Below are 14,882 nucleotides of genomic sequence, written 5' to 3' on the forward strand. Positions count from 1 at the left end.
CAGCATGGGTTTGTTAAGGGAAAGTCTTGTCTGACAAATTTGATAGGATATTATGATGTGGTTACAAAGGAACTGGATGCAAAAAATAATTTTGATATCATATACTTGGACTTCAGGAAAGCTTTTGACTCTGTTGCGCATGGAAGACTGCTGTACAAATTGGAGCGGTATGGTATTAAGGGCAAGTTGCTGCAATGGATAAAGGGATGGTTGAGTGGGAGACAGCAGTAATAAATGGACACTGCTCTACGTGGATTAATGTTATTAGTGGAGTCTCCCAGGGTTCAATGTTGCGCCCATTGTTGTTTTGTGTATTTAGTAATGATATTGATGAAGGTATATCAGGCTTAATGTTGAAGTTTGCAGATGATGTAAAGTTTGGCAGGGTTGTTAATGACAATAATGCCAGTATGCTACTGCAACAGGATCTGGAAAAGTTGGACAGAAGGGCTGAAAAATGGCAACTGAAGTTTAACATTTAACAAATGCAAAGTACTGCATATGGGCAGCAGTAACTCCAGAGAAATGTACCAACTGTGTGGTGTTACACTCAGAGTAGTGGAGAATAAAAGAGACCTGCAGGTTAATTGTGTAGTCAGATATAAAGTTTTCTGAGCAGTGCACACAGGCTGCCAGAGAAGATCATGTGGTGTTGCCAATGATATGCAGGAATTTTGGTAGCAGGGATAAGGAGGTAATTATCCCCTTGTATAAGGGGATGGTCAGGCCACTCCTTGAGTACTGTACACAGGTTTGGAGGCCTCATTTTAAGAAGGATGTTGAGCAACAATATTGGAACAAACAGTTGCTCTTACGAAGAAAGGCTTAAGTTTTGTAAATTACAGTGTCTGGTGACTAGTCACCTGCCAAGTGATCTGATTGAGGTGAATAAGCCCTTGAATGGTTTGAGCAAGCTCAATGCTGATGGGATTCTGCTTCTTGCCCAGATTAATCGTCTGGAGGGACATAAATTCAAATTGAGGAAAGACAGTTGTAGAATATATGTTCGAAAGTTTTCCTTTAGTCAGCGTGCGGTCGATTTCTGGAACAAACTTCCATCTGTCATTGTAGAAGTTGACAGCTTAAATAAATTCAAGGCAGAACTAGACAAACATTTGGAGCAAATGGATGGGTGAAATGGGAAGGGTTTTTTTTTTTCTTTTTCTGGCTGATGCTGTATAAGCTTGCTTTCTTGCTTCATATGCCTCTACTAATGCTAATGCTAATTTCTAAACTGATGAAATTTTAAGATGTTTTAATTTAAAATATATTTACCGAATTGATAATCTCCATCTATAGTAACAAAAAGCCTAATTATTAGAGTGAATCAAATAAAACCGTGCTATTAACTCATGTTAAAACCAGAAATTGTTTACCTTTTATCATTTAAAATTAACTAAATGCACAAGGCATAATATGTTTAGAGTTTATTATCTATATAATATCGGTGTATATACACCATAGACAACTCTTAAGAAACTACGAAGTAGATTTTGTAGTAGGCATCATTTGCTCTGTTTCTCATACTGTGCTCTTGGCAACTTGTCATGAAGGAAGAGCACAATATGAGAAACAGAACAAATGATGCCTACTACAAAAACTACTTCGTAGTTTCTTAAGAGTTGTCTATGGTGTATCTACATCGATATTATTTAGATAATAAAATCTTCTATCATATAGGATTGGCAAGGCATGAATATTCATTATGTCACAGTTTTAAAAGAGCAGTATACATCAAATCATGTTCCAAGGTGGAGATGGAGGTGAAAGGTGTTATATATGATTTTTAGCAGTTAAACCAGCAAACACAGAATGAGGGCCAAGTTATGGATGAAGCTCCCTGTCTCAGTCAAGCACACCCATTCCTGAATGTGCAGAAAAGAAAAAAAAATTGCAAAGCACAACCCAAGAAACGCTACTAGCAGATACTTCAGGAGGATCTCACTGTACAGTTGCATTTATTCTGTGCTTAACTTGGTCATAAGAAGTTGGTATTCAATAATATCTTAGAAAAAAGGCCTTCGGCAGTGTGAATCGCTAATAAAACCTTGCTGCAGCAACTGACTAAACAGCAAAAACAAAATTAAAATCAATTTATTTAAAAATAAAATAAGTATATTTAATATACTAAAAATTAGGTATATATATTGATAACAAAACAAAATACAGAAACAAATAAAATAAAATTACTAAAGCAGAGAAGCAATCAAGTTAAACCTTTTTTTTTAATCAACTTTCCTTAGTAGCTGTCCATGGCACTTTATAAACAGTGCAGAAACGCCACATGAACAACTATGCATAAACCAGCATTTAATGGAAAAGCAGAAAGGGGAAAATGGAGGAAAGGGGCTGAGAAGAGGGAAGAAAGAAAATGAAGAGGTAGGAAGGGAATAGAGAAAGTAATGTTTTAGTAATTTTATTAATATTCTGTGTTTTGTGTTCAAATCTGCTTTTTTTTTGTATCTTATATGACTTATTTTATTTATAAGTAAATAAATTCTTCAAGTTAGTTTTTTATGTGTAGATTTGATTGTGTGTGTGTGTGTGTGTGTGTGTGTGTGTGTGTGTGTGTGTGTGTGTGTGTGTGTGTGTGTGTGTGTGTGTGTGTGTGTGTGTGTGTGTGTGTGTGTGTGTGTGTGTGTGTGTGTGTGTGTGCAAGCAACAGAATCCATTTTTATACTACTTACAAAGTAAAATGTGTGGTGCAAAAGCAGTTCAATGACCAACCAATAAAATTTTGGGGTAAGTTTGGAAATGGCATATCAGTTACTTGTAATATGAAACTGTTTTCCTTTTATTCACACTTATAAAACATGATGTTTAAAGAAAATAGAAATATTGCAATTAACAAATACTAAAATCTGAGAATTATTCTCTTTTAAAACAAAAAATAAATAGCATTACTTGCCACTATAACAACTAAACAGCTGCACACCATGCTGAAAATCAAACCTAAATGTAACAGGTATCCTCTCCATTGTGCTAAACAAGTACCAGCATCTCTAGAAGTTCCCATTTACTCTGGGGATGCTTCTGTGCAGCTGCTTTTCCCACCACATATTAACCGTTTTTGATAGAGTTGAGAGCAGGACTATTAGCAGATCATTTTTCATGGAAACTTGAATACATTATTATTATTATTAGCCATACGATACAAAGAAACCTGCAAGAATATTTGCTGATGCTATCGAGGCAGTGTTAGGTGGGTCGGAAAACTGCTAGCTTGGGGGGAGACAAAGACCAATAGATTGACAGTAGCCACTGGCAGAGGTGAAAGAGATTCTTGCACTGCTTCTATTAGAATGAGCAGAAGCCTGAAAAACAAGATGCATGGTATTTCAGAGACTGCTGGGAGCCATTGCGGTACAAGTAAACACATGGGTTGTGTTAGGGTAGCTAAGAATAGAAACAGGTGCAGGTATACTTGCGTGTACACCAATGCTAGGAGTTTAGTAAATAAATTTGATGAATTTGAGGTATTGCTCAAAACATCGAAGGCAGACAGATATTATTGGGATATCAGAGACTTGGTGTCACACAGATATAAGGGATGCAGAACTGCAATTTGGGGAGTACAACGTCTACAGAAAGGATAGACAGGATAGGAAGGGAGGAGGGGTTATGCTATTAGTTAAGAAACACATAAAAACCAAGGAAGTGAAGCAAGTCGACATCGCTGGACAGTGCAGTGTGGAGTCAGTTTGGTGCGACATAAACATTGGGAGATCAAAATTGAGAGTAGGAGTGTGCTATAGGCCTAATGACTCTGATGAGTATAATAAGGAACTGTACAGGGAAATAGAGTGGGCCAGTAAATCAGAGTGTCTTATAATGGGAGATTTTAATTTCCCAGATATTGACTGGAATTTGGGGGCTGGTTACTCACACACTAGCAGGACTTTTGTGGATTTATTGGATGATTGTTTTCTACATCAGCATGTTCGGGAGGCAACTAGAGGGAGTAATACTCTTGATTTGATTATCAGCAGTGATTCTTCATGCATTAAGAATCTGCAGATAAATGAACCACTAGGTGGCAGTGATCACAGTGTGCTGAAGTGGGATTTACTCAAAGAGGTAACTACCATTAGGGGTAAAGGAAAGGGTTATTGCTTCCGTAAAGGCGACTACGATGGACTGAGACAGTATTTAAATTCTATACAGTGGGACCAACTGATGATGTTACCAACAGCAAATTCAAAATGGGAAGCATTCAAAGAACTTATCTTGGAAGCTACTAGGCTTTACATACCAACTAAGAAATATTGTTCAAGGTTTAGGCCAAAATGGATGTCAGATGAACTAATGAGGCATATGGCAGAGAAGAAAAATGCATGGGATACATACAAATTAACACATGACACAGAAGCCTATGATAGATACAAGTTGATATGCAACCAAGTTACAAAGGAGGTTAGGCAGGCGAAGGCAGATTACGAGAAATCCTTGGCAAGGGATGCAAAGAAAAACAGCAAAGAGTTCTTTACTTATGTAAACTCTAGAAGGAAGGGGATGAATCAGATTGGTCCACTTGATATTGATGGGTCAAGTGTTGATGATCCTGCTCAGGTAGCTAACAAACTAAATGAATATTTTGCATCGACATTCACACATGAGGAGTTATTCAGCGAGGGGAATGCCAGAGGTGTATTCAACTCTAGCAGTAAGCTACAGAATCTTGAAATAACTGGGAGTAAAGTGGAGGAGAAACTGTTGAAGATAAACACAAGAAAGGCACCCGGGGTGGATGGGATCTATCCAGTTATATTAAAGGAGGCAGCAAAGGAAGTAAGCAAACCCTTAGCCATAATTATGAGAGCTTCCTTGGACTCAGGGGAGGTAGCCATAGACTGGAAATGTGCAAATGTGACCCCAATTCACAAAGGAGGATCAAAGGCTGACACAAGTAATTATAGACCTGTTAGTTTAACTTCGGTTCCAGGAAAATTAATGGAGGCACTGGTTAAAGAAGCACTGCAGGATCATTTAGACAAGACTTCAGTTATAGCTCAGACACAGCATGGTTTTTTTAAGGGGAGGTCTTGCCTGAACAACTTGATTGGATACTATGATGCAGTCACAAAAGAACTGGATGCAGGGAATAACTTTGATATTATATACTTGGATCTTAGAAAGGCTTTTGATACTGTTGCACATGGAAGACTGCTACACAAATTGGAGCAGTGTGACATTGGAGGCAAATTGCTGCTATGGATAAAGGGGTGGTTGAGGGGGAGAAGACAGAGAGTGGTAATCAATGGACACTGCTCATCGTGGACTGATGTTATTAGTGGAGTCCCTCAGGGCTCAGTGTTGGGTCCATTATTGTTTTCTGTATTTATAAATGATATTGATGATGGTATATCGGGCTTAATGTCCAAGTTTGCAGACGATACAAAGGTTGGCAGGGTTGTCAAGGACACTACTGACACTATGCTGCTGCAACAGGATCTGGAAAGGTTGAGCAGATGGGCTGAGAGGTGGCAAATGAAGTTTAACATTGACAAATGTAAAGTACTACACATGGGAAACAGCAACCCCAGAGCAACGTATCAACTCTGTGGTACTACACTGACAGTGGTAGAGAATGAAAGGGACTTGGGGGTGGTTGTGCAGGCAGATATGAAGTTCTCTGAGCAGTGCAGATGGGCTGCAAGAGTAGCTCATGGAGTATTGTCAATGATATACAGGAATTTTTCCAGCAGGGATAAGGAGGTGATTATTCCATTGTATAAGGCGATGGTCAGGCCACACCTAGAGTACTGTATACAGGTCTGGAGGCCTCATTTCAAGAAGGATGTAGAGCTGCTGGAACGAGTACAGAGAAGGGCAACAAGATTAGTGAATGGAACAAAGGGGTGCTCTTACGAAGAAAGGCTTAAGTTTTGCAAATTACAGTGTCTGGAGACTAGGCACCAGCGAGGTGATCTGATAGAGGTGTATAAAGCCTTGAATGGTTTAAGCATGCTCAATGCTGATGGGATTCTTCCTCTAGCTCAGAAAAATCACCTGAGAGGGCATAAATTCAAATTGAGGAAAGACAGATGTAGGATAGACGTGCGGAAATTTGCCTTTAGCCAGCGGGTGGTTGGTTGGTGGAACAGACTTCCATCCCTTGTGGTGGAGGTTGATAGCCTAAATAAGTTTAAGGCTCAGCTGGACAGGTATTTTGAACGAACAGAGGGGTAAAGTGGAAGTGGGTTTTTTTTTTTTTTTTTTTTTGGCTGATGCTGCATAAGCTTGCTTTCTTGCATCAAATGCCTCTACTAATGCTAATGCTAATGCCTGAGGCTGATGCTGCACCAGCCAAAAAAAAATTCCTGAAGTTACCCTGAAAGACAGAGAGAGAGAGAGAGTCAGAAGAAGAAAGGAATCACCAAGAAAGAGAAGAATGATGATATCCAGCTCAGGACCCTGGGCGTGCCAAGCCCATACTCACCAGATGTGAGCCCCCTGGGATTTATGGAAGAAGTGACAAGCAAATGAAATACAATCATTTTACTTTTGCATATTATTTATTCTCACTTAAAAATTATATATAATTGCATTTAACTGTATATATATATAAATAGCATCATTTATTGATGAAGAATTTACAGTTTGAATTTATTTTTCATTATTAATAAACTAAATATATATTATTAATAATAAATAAGAATTAATATCTTTTGAAAAATCTGCAACTTATGCAGATAAAAAAGGGAACACTAACCATATCTCCCATATCTCCTTTAGGTCCTGATTCTCCTATTTCTCCTTTATCACCTTGGTAACCTCTTTCCCCTCGTGGACCTGGTGGACCAGCTACACCAATAGGACCAGGAGATCCAGGAGGCCCACGCCGCCCTAAGTAAGGGCCAAATGGACCATCCCCTGATGTACCATAAAGTCCAGAACCATAGCCACCATCTGGCTGAAATCATACAAAGAAACTATCACTAATACATTCATGCTATATCAAGGTTCAATTTCCTATTTTATGCTTCATTCCTAATTTTAATAAGCTTACATGAAGTTCTTTTTAAAGTAACTGAAGACTTTTTAATAGATTTTATGATAAAAGTTAATTTATAGTCACATTTGAAGTTGAAAGTTCAAATGTAAATCTGTAAAAAATTCTGTTACTTTTTTCTTGCAATATACTTACATCAAAAAAGCTTCCTCTGTGATTAGCTGAAGGACCGGGGGGACCAGGAGGTCCAGGTAAACCCCGCGGACCTGGTGGTCCCCCTATTCCATCAGCTCCAGGATCACCTTTTGGTCCAAAAGATCCTGAAGGACCTGGAAATCCAACATCTCCCTATTAACAAAAAATATATTTCATTCAATAAATGAGATACCTTTCAGCAAGGAAAATGTTAGTAAAGAAGTGGGGGTACTAGGAAAATTTAATTTGATTATACACCTATTAATCGTTGCAAATTCAATGATATTCATTCAGATCAGGGATCCCACTCTATGGCCTGAAACCTAATATAGCCAAATGGACCATCCCCTTGTGGAAATCAGGGCACAAGCTCTCTGCATAATTTTTAGATGTGCCTGGATTCACATATTAGAAATATATTTTTAATATTAATATCAGGTTTAATTTTAGAAAAAGTTTGTTACTGTTACCTGCAAGTAATTTTACATGTTCCTGCCATTCCTTTCACTGTACTGCTTTTCAGTGCTTTTAATATAATTATTACTCTCTGATAATGACAAGAGCAAGTAGTTTCCCCATCACTTTCAAATAACAGCTATGACAGCTGACCTTCCCACACCTCCACTGGTCATTGAGCTGCTCTGTAAAGTATCTCAACTGCCAGTACCACTTTCAAATGGAAAACTGTCTAAATAAGTACATTATAATAATTAGAGATATAATTTTAATTTCATCAATAGCACTGCACATAGACTCCAAGATAACCCTTCTTTTAAAAAATAAAGAGTTATATTTTTAAAGCAATCTAAAGTAGTAAAAGATACAATATTATTGCTATTTATAAAATGTGTTAATTTTTTGACAAATCTTTTCAGCTATTAGTTTTGCCTGAATACTCAAAGCTGATTTAATAGCATCTGCAAAGCTGCCTGCACCACTCCTATTCAAGTGAACTATACTGATGTCAAGTCAAGTCAATTATTTATTATTTTTGAATGCAATCATATAAATTGTCCTGATATAATATAATATGATAAATCTAAATAAGATCACAAAATAAAATTTTAAGCTCTAGATAAAAACAGCAATTTTTTCTTCTTCGGAATCATATTAATCTAATATGATAAAAAATAAAATAAATCCTAATCCAGAGCCATCCAATGCACAGCCCATCTCTTCATATTTTGTGACTCACAGCCATGCAGAGAGCTATAAGTATCTATATCTATATAAGCATATCCCTCCCTCTCCAAATTTAAAACAGGAACATAATGAAATATAATTTTGTACTGACTTTTGAAAATATCCATTATTAATAATATAAAAAATAAATAAAATAAATAATCATCTTCTTATACTAGGGGATGAGCATATAGGGATGGAGTTCACAAATAGAAAGAATAAAGAACATTACCATGTTTATCAGTCAAATGAATCACATTGATCCATGTAATAATAGTGTTTAATAATATTAATAATAACTAAGAGGCTTTGCCCCTGCTCACTTTGCTTGTCAACCCCGACACATGCTTTGCTATGTAAAATGTAGAGGTATGATGGAGTAAGTCAAATCTTTTCTACGTAAAAGTCAGCGCACTGATTGATATTTAATCAGGAAATGACACGTAATTATTTACCTGTGCATTTGTAGTGACATGATTGCCCCGCCCGCGTACGACGTGACCTGCATTCCTCTTCTCCCATTGGCTACCCCATTCTCAAGGTCAAGCTTGAGAATGGGGTAGTGGCATTCTTGTGGCATTCTCAAGGTCAAATAAATATCACTATGTAATTATTTACCAGCATTTACATAGGTCACTTAGGAAAAGGCTTTTTGCTATGGGTTTCATAATGCACGAGGAATATTAGTATTAGTAATGGCCACATGGTGCAAGGAATCTTATGTTGCACCAGCCCCCCCCAAAAAATAATAATAAAATAAAATAACAAAACAATAAAATACTAATAAAATAAAATAAAACAAATAAAAAAAATAATAAAAAAATAAAAATAAATAAATAAAATAAAATAATAAGAATAAAATAATAATAAGAAGAAAATGAAATTTTAAAAATAATTAATAAGAGAAAAGGTAATAGACAACTTACGCATTTCCCTCCTCCCATAGGCAATTATCCAGCTGATCTTTGAATTTCCCCAAACTGTCGGCCTCTACAACCCATGTAGGTAACTTATTCCAGTAATTTATAACTTGTTGGCTAAAATAAAACTTTCTGCAATCTAGCCTAAACATCTGCCCCTGTAATTATGGCCCCTTGTTCTAGAATCATTTATAACTGTGAAAACTTCATTCTCATTCATTTTGCTTATGCCTCTCAGAGCCTTAAACACCTCAATTAAGTCTCCTCTAAGGTGCCTAGTTTCCAAGATCTGCAACCCAAATATTCAAAGTCTTTCCTCATATGGATGCCTTTTTGCTGATCTCACCAGGCGACTTACCCATCTTTGGACCCTTTCAAGAAGCAATGTCTTGTTTGTTTGTTTGTTTGCTATTTGGTTTTTAGGAGCATTAGCAACTAAGGCCATACTGCTCCGGGGATATGCAGTGGTCATTCCCTGACCTTTCCGCATCCTCCATATTTGGTGGTCGTGGGCTCGAACCCCGGTCTAATCAAGAAGTGTATGCTATGCACTGCTGCTCCTGCCCACCTGGCTACGAAGGCGCCAAGCAATGTCTTTCTTTAGGTGTAGTCTCCATACTTAAACACAGTATTCCAAGAGTGATCTAACAATATACAATGCCTTATACAATGGGATTATGATGTCCTGTTCTCTACTAGCAATTGTTCGATAAATCATCGATAGGACACCATGGGCCTTCCTTGAAACCAGTCTACAATGCTTGTAGAACTTCATGTCTGACCGTATCATAATGCCCAAGTCCCTTTCCTCCACTACCAGCTTCAGTTCAATTCTGCAAAGTGTACAAGTTATTTTGGGGTTACTGCTCCCCAGGTGCAATACCTTACACTTTGCTAGATTAAAGCATAGCTGCCATTTTTCTGACCATCCCTATAGTCTATCTAGGTCACTCTGAAGAAACTCTGCTTGGTGGCGATCATTAACTACTCTACCAATCTTTACATCATCTGCAAATTTAAACATCATGCTCTCTATCCCTTCATCGATGTCATTTATGAAAATCATAAACAGTGGTCCTAATACTGATCCTTGGGGAACCCCCACTTCTTACATCAACCCAATCTGAGAAACAACCATTTATCACAACCCTCTGCCTCCTGCCCTGAAGCCATCCAGCTATCCATCTAAGGAATTTCCTGGTGATTCCAACCTGTTCCAACTTATAAAGTAACCGCTCATATGGAACTGAGTCAAATGGTTTGCTGAAATCCAAAAAAAAAAAAAATGTAGAAATTATTCCCTAAGTCCAGCTCTTGAGGGACCCTGTCAAAATAGCTAATCAGATTAGTTAAACATGATTTTCCCTTTACAGAACCATGCTGAGTATCCTTCAGAATTCCATTCCTCTCTAAATGATCCTGAATTCCACCCATGATCATTGTCTCCATGATTTTCCCTACTACTGAAATTAGATTAAATGGCTGGTAATTTTCCACTTCACTCATAGAGCTACCCTTATGTACAAAGACATTGGAGACATTGGCACTTTTCCAATCCAACAGAATCACACCCAGAGTCCAGTGATGCTCTCATAATTAGCCTCAATGGTTCAATGCACTCACTTGCCACCTCCCTTAAGATTATAGGGTATATACCATCAACCCCAGGAGCCTTACCGGCCTGTAGGCTCAAAAGTTTTATCATTATATAAACATGAGAAATTTCAACATCATTAATTACATTTTTTTTTTTTTTTTTTCAATTTCACTTCCATAATATTTCACTAACACAGAGGATTTCTCTTCTGTAAATATCAAAGCAAAGTAACTGCTGAGTGAGATCATCTACAACTTCAGCAGGGATATCTAATACTATCCCACATCCATTACATAATGGTCGGATCTGATTTGTCCTTCTCTTCTTCACATTTTAGCATTAGCATTAGAAAGGGCACACGATGCAAGAAAGCTAGCTTATATAGCATCAGCCAAGAAGAAGGGGGGGGGGGGGGAAACACCCTTCTCATTTCACCCATCCACTCCCTCCAAACGTTTGTCAAGGCTAGTTCTGCCTTGAATCTATTTATGCTATCAACTTCTACAACAGATGGAAGTTTGTTCTAGCAATCAAGCACCTGCTGGCTAAAGGCAAACTTCCTCAATTTGAATTTATGCCCTCTCAGGCGATTTATTTTATTTTTTATGAAAACCCCAAACATGAGAAGTATTAGAAGCTATAGTACTTAGTACCGTGCTTTGGTTGCAGGTTGAGAAGACGAGAGAAGATATTTGTTGACATTAGACTTGAACTTCTGTGGACTATAATTTTCAGGAAATATGTATAAGGGAAGGCTGTTCCAGAACACAGCAGTTGAATAAACGAGGAAGGTGAAAAGTTGGTTCTGTGAGTTTAAAGTTGGACAGTAAATGGATGTTGGCTAGTGGCGGCACATGTTCGGACTGTTTTGAAAGAAAGAGCGGGAATTATAGAAGCCAATTCAGAAGAACAGTGCCCATGGAAGTATCTGTAGAAAGGCCATGCAACAGAAACAGTGCATCTATGAGACAGCGTGTGGAGAGACTCTGTTAGAGATGAGTCATTAATTAACCTAACTGCCCTCTTCTGAATGGAATCTAGAAGCCCGAGAGAGAGGTTTTGGGGTCACCTCCCCAGATGTGGGAACAATATTCCATGGTAGGGTGGATTTGCTACCCTTTACCCCTGAATATCCCAATTAGGGGTAAGGGGAAAGGTTTTTGCTTTGGTAAATGTGACTATACTGGTCTCAGAGATTTTTTAAATTCAATACAGTGGGACCAACTGATCCTGCTCAGGTAGCCAAAAAACTGAATGAGTATTTTGCATCTAAATTTACATGAGGAGTTATTCAGGGAGGGGAATACCAGAAGTGTATTAAACTATGGTAGTGAGTTAAATGATTTTTTAATAACTGAGAGCAAAATGGAGCAGAAATTGAAGATAAACATAAAAAAGGCACCTGGCATGGATGAGGTCTATCCAGTTATATTAAAGGAGGTGGCAAAGGAAGCAAGCAAACCTTTAGCCATAATTATGAGACCTTCCGTGAAGACCCCAATTCACAAAGGAGGATCAAAGGGTGACATGGGAAGTTACAGACCTGTTAGTTTTAACTTCTGTTCCAGGGAAATTAATGGAGGCACTGGTTAAAGAAGCATTTCAGGATCATCTAGACAGCACTCCGGTTACAGTTCAGACACAACATGGGTTTGTTAAGGGGAAGTGTTCTTCGACCAGTTTGATTGAATACTTTGATGTGGTCACAAAGGAACTGGATGCAAAAAATAATTTTTATATCATATACTTCGATCTTAGAAAAGCTATTGATACTGTTGCACATGGAAGACTACTGTACATACTGGAGAAGTATGGCGTTAAGGGCAAAATGCTGTTAGGGATAAAGGGATGGTTGAGTGGGAGAAGACAGAGAGTACTAATCATTGGACACTGCTCTTTATGGACTAATATTATTAGTGGAGTCTCCCGGGGTTCAGCGTTGGGTGCATTGTTGTTTTCTGTATTTATTGTATTTATTGGTGGGTGGAACAGACTTCCATCCCTTGTCGTGGAAGTTGATAGCCTAAATAAGTTTAAGGCTCAGCTGGACAGGTATTTCGAACGAACAGAGGGGTGAAGTGGAAGTGGTTATTTTTATTTATTTATGTTACTTTTTTTTTTTTTTTTTTTTTTTTTTTTTTTGGCTGATGCTGCATAAGCTTGCTTTCTTGCATCAAATGCCTCTACTAATGCTAATGCTAATGCTAATGCTATTAATGATATTGATGAAGGTATATCAGTTTTAATGTCTAAGTTTGCAGATGATATGAAGGTTGGCACAATTATTAATGACACTAATGACAGTACGCTACTGCAAGAGGATCTAGAAAATTTGAGCAGATGGGCTGAGAGGCGGCAACTGAAGTTTAGCATTGACAAATGCAAAGTACTGCATATGGGTAGCAATAATCCCAGAGTAACATATCAACAGTGTGGTACTTCACTCAAGGTGGTAGAGAATGAAAAGGACCTGGGAGTATTGTGCAGTCAGATATGAAGTTTTCTGAGCAGTGCAGACTGTCATGCAGGGGTAGCTCATGGTGTCTTGTCAAAGATATACACAAATATTTCTAGCAGTGATAAGGAGGTGATTATCCAGTTGTATAAGGCAATGGTCAGACCACACCTTGAGTATGGAATACAGGTTTGAAGATCTCATTTTAGAAAGGATGTAGAGCTGCTGGAACAAGTACAGAGAAGGGCAACAAGATTAGTGAATGGAACAAAGGGTTGCTCATACGAAGAAAGGCTTTAAGATTTGCAAATACAGTGTCTGGTGACTAGCCACCTGCAAGGTGGTCTGATTGAGGTGTATAAGTCGTTGAATGGTTTCAGCAAGCTCAATGCTCATGTAATTCTGCCTCTTGCCAAGATTAATTGCCTGAGAGGACATAAATTCAAATTGAGGAAAGACAGTTGTAGAATAGATGTATGGAAGTTTGCCTTCAGCCAGGCGGTGGTTGATTGCTGGAACAAACTTCTATCTGTCGTTGTAGAAGTTGACAGCTTAAATAAATTCAAAGCAGAACTAGACAAACATTTGGAGCGATTGGATGAATAAAATAGGAAGGTTTTTTTTTTTTTTTTTTTGCTGATGCTGTATAAATAAGCTTGCATTCTTGCATCATATGACTTAACTAATTAATGCTAATACTGACAAGTGATGTTATCAACAACAAATTCTAAATGGGAAGCATGCAAGGAATTAATCTTGAAAGCTACAAGGCTTTTCATACCAACTAAGAACTACGGTTCAAAGCCCAAGTGGATATCAGATGAACTAATGAGACTCGTGGCAGAGAAGAAAAATGCATGGGATGCATATAAATTACCAGACGATACAGAAGCCTATGGTAGATATAAGCTAGTCTGTAACCAAGTCACAAAGGAGGTGAGGCAAGCGAAGAAAGATTACGAGAAATCTTTGGCAAAGGATGCAAAGAAAAACGGCAAAGATTTCTTTGATTAAATAAACTCTAAAAGGAAGGGGATTGGTCTGCTTGTTTTCAATGGTTTGACTGTAGATGATCCTGCTCAGATAGATATCAAACTTAATGAGTATTTTGCATCTACATTCACACATGAGGAATTCTGTAGGGAAGTGGAGAACAGAAGCTTATTAAACTCTAACAGGGAGCTAAATGATTTTGTAATAACTGAGAGTAAAGTGGAGGAGAAATTGTTGAAATTAAATATAAGAAAGGCACCTGGGGTAGTGGGATCTATCCAGTTATATTAAAGGATGTGGCAACAGAAGTAAGCAAACCCTTAACCATAATTATGAGAGCATTGTTGGACTCAAGGGAGGTCCTCACGGACTGGAGATGTGCAAATATATCTCCAATTCACAAAGGGTGACTACTAATTACAGATCTGTTAGTTTAATTTCTGCTCCAAGGAAAATAATGGAGTCACTGGTTAAAGAAGCATTGCAGGATCATCTAGACAAAACTGCAGTAATAATTCAGACACAGCATGGGATTGTAAGGGGAAGTGCGGTCTGACCAATTTGGATACTATGATGTGGTCACAAAGG

General features: G+C 37.9%; 1 protein-coding gene across 1 annotated transcript in view; it reads right to left on the bottom strand.

Moving 5' to 3' along the window:
- LOC150075973 (uncharacterized) overlaps nt 1-14,882 on the bottom strand; it is a 369,694-nt gene that overhangs the window by 180,316 nt on the left and 174,496 nt on the right. The window contains exons 11-12 of the mRNA XM_090387222.1: nt 7,148-7,300; nt 6,713-6,913 (exon numbers count right to left, since the gene is read on the bottom strand). Coding sequence (XP_090243348.1) covers nt 6,713-6,913; nt 7,148-7,300 — 354 coding nt within the window. The remainder of the gene's footprint in view (nt 1-6,712; nt 6,914-7,147; nt 7,301-14,882) is intronic.

The sequence above is a fragment of the Mastigoproctus giganteus genome, chromosome 13, assembly GCF_048544385.1.
Source record: "Mastigoproctus giganteus isolate SK-2022 chromosome 13, ASM4854438v1, whole genome shotgun sequence".
Classification (NCBI taxonomy): domain Eukaryota; kingdom Metazoa; phylum Arthropoda; class Arachnida; order Uropygi; family Thelyphonidae; genus Mastigoproctus; species Mastigoproctus giganteus.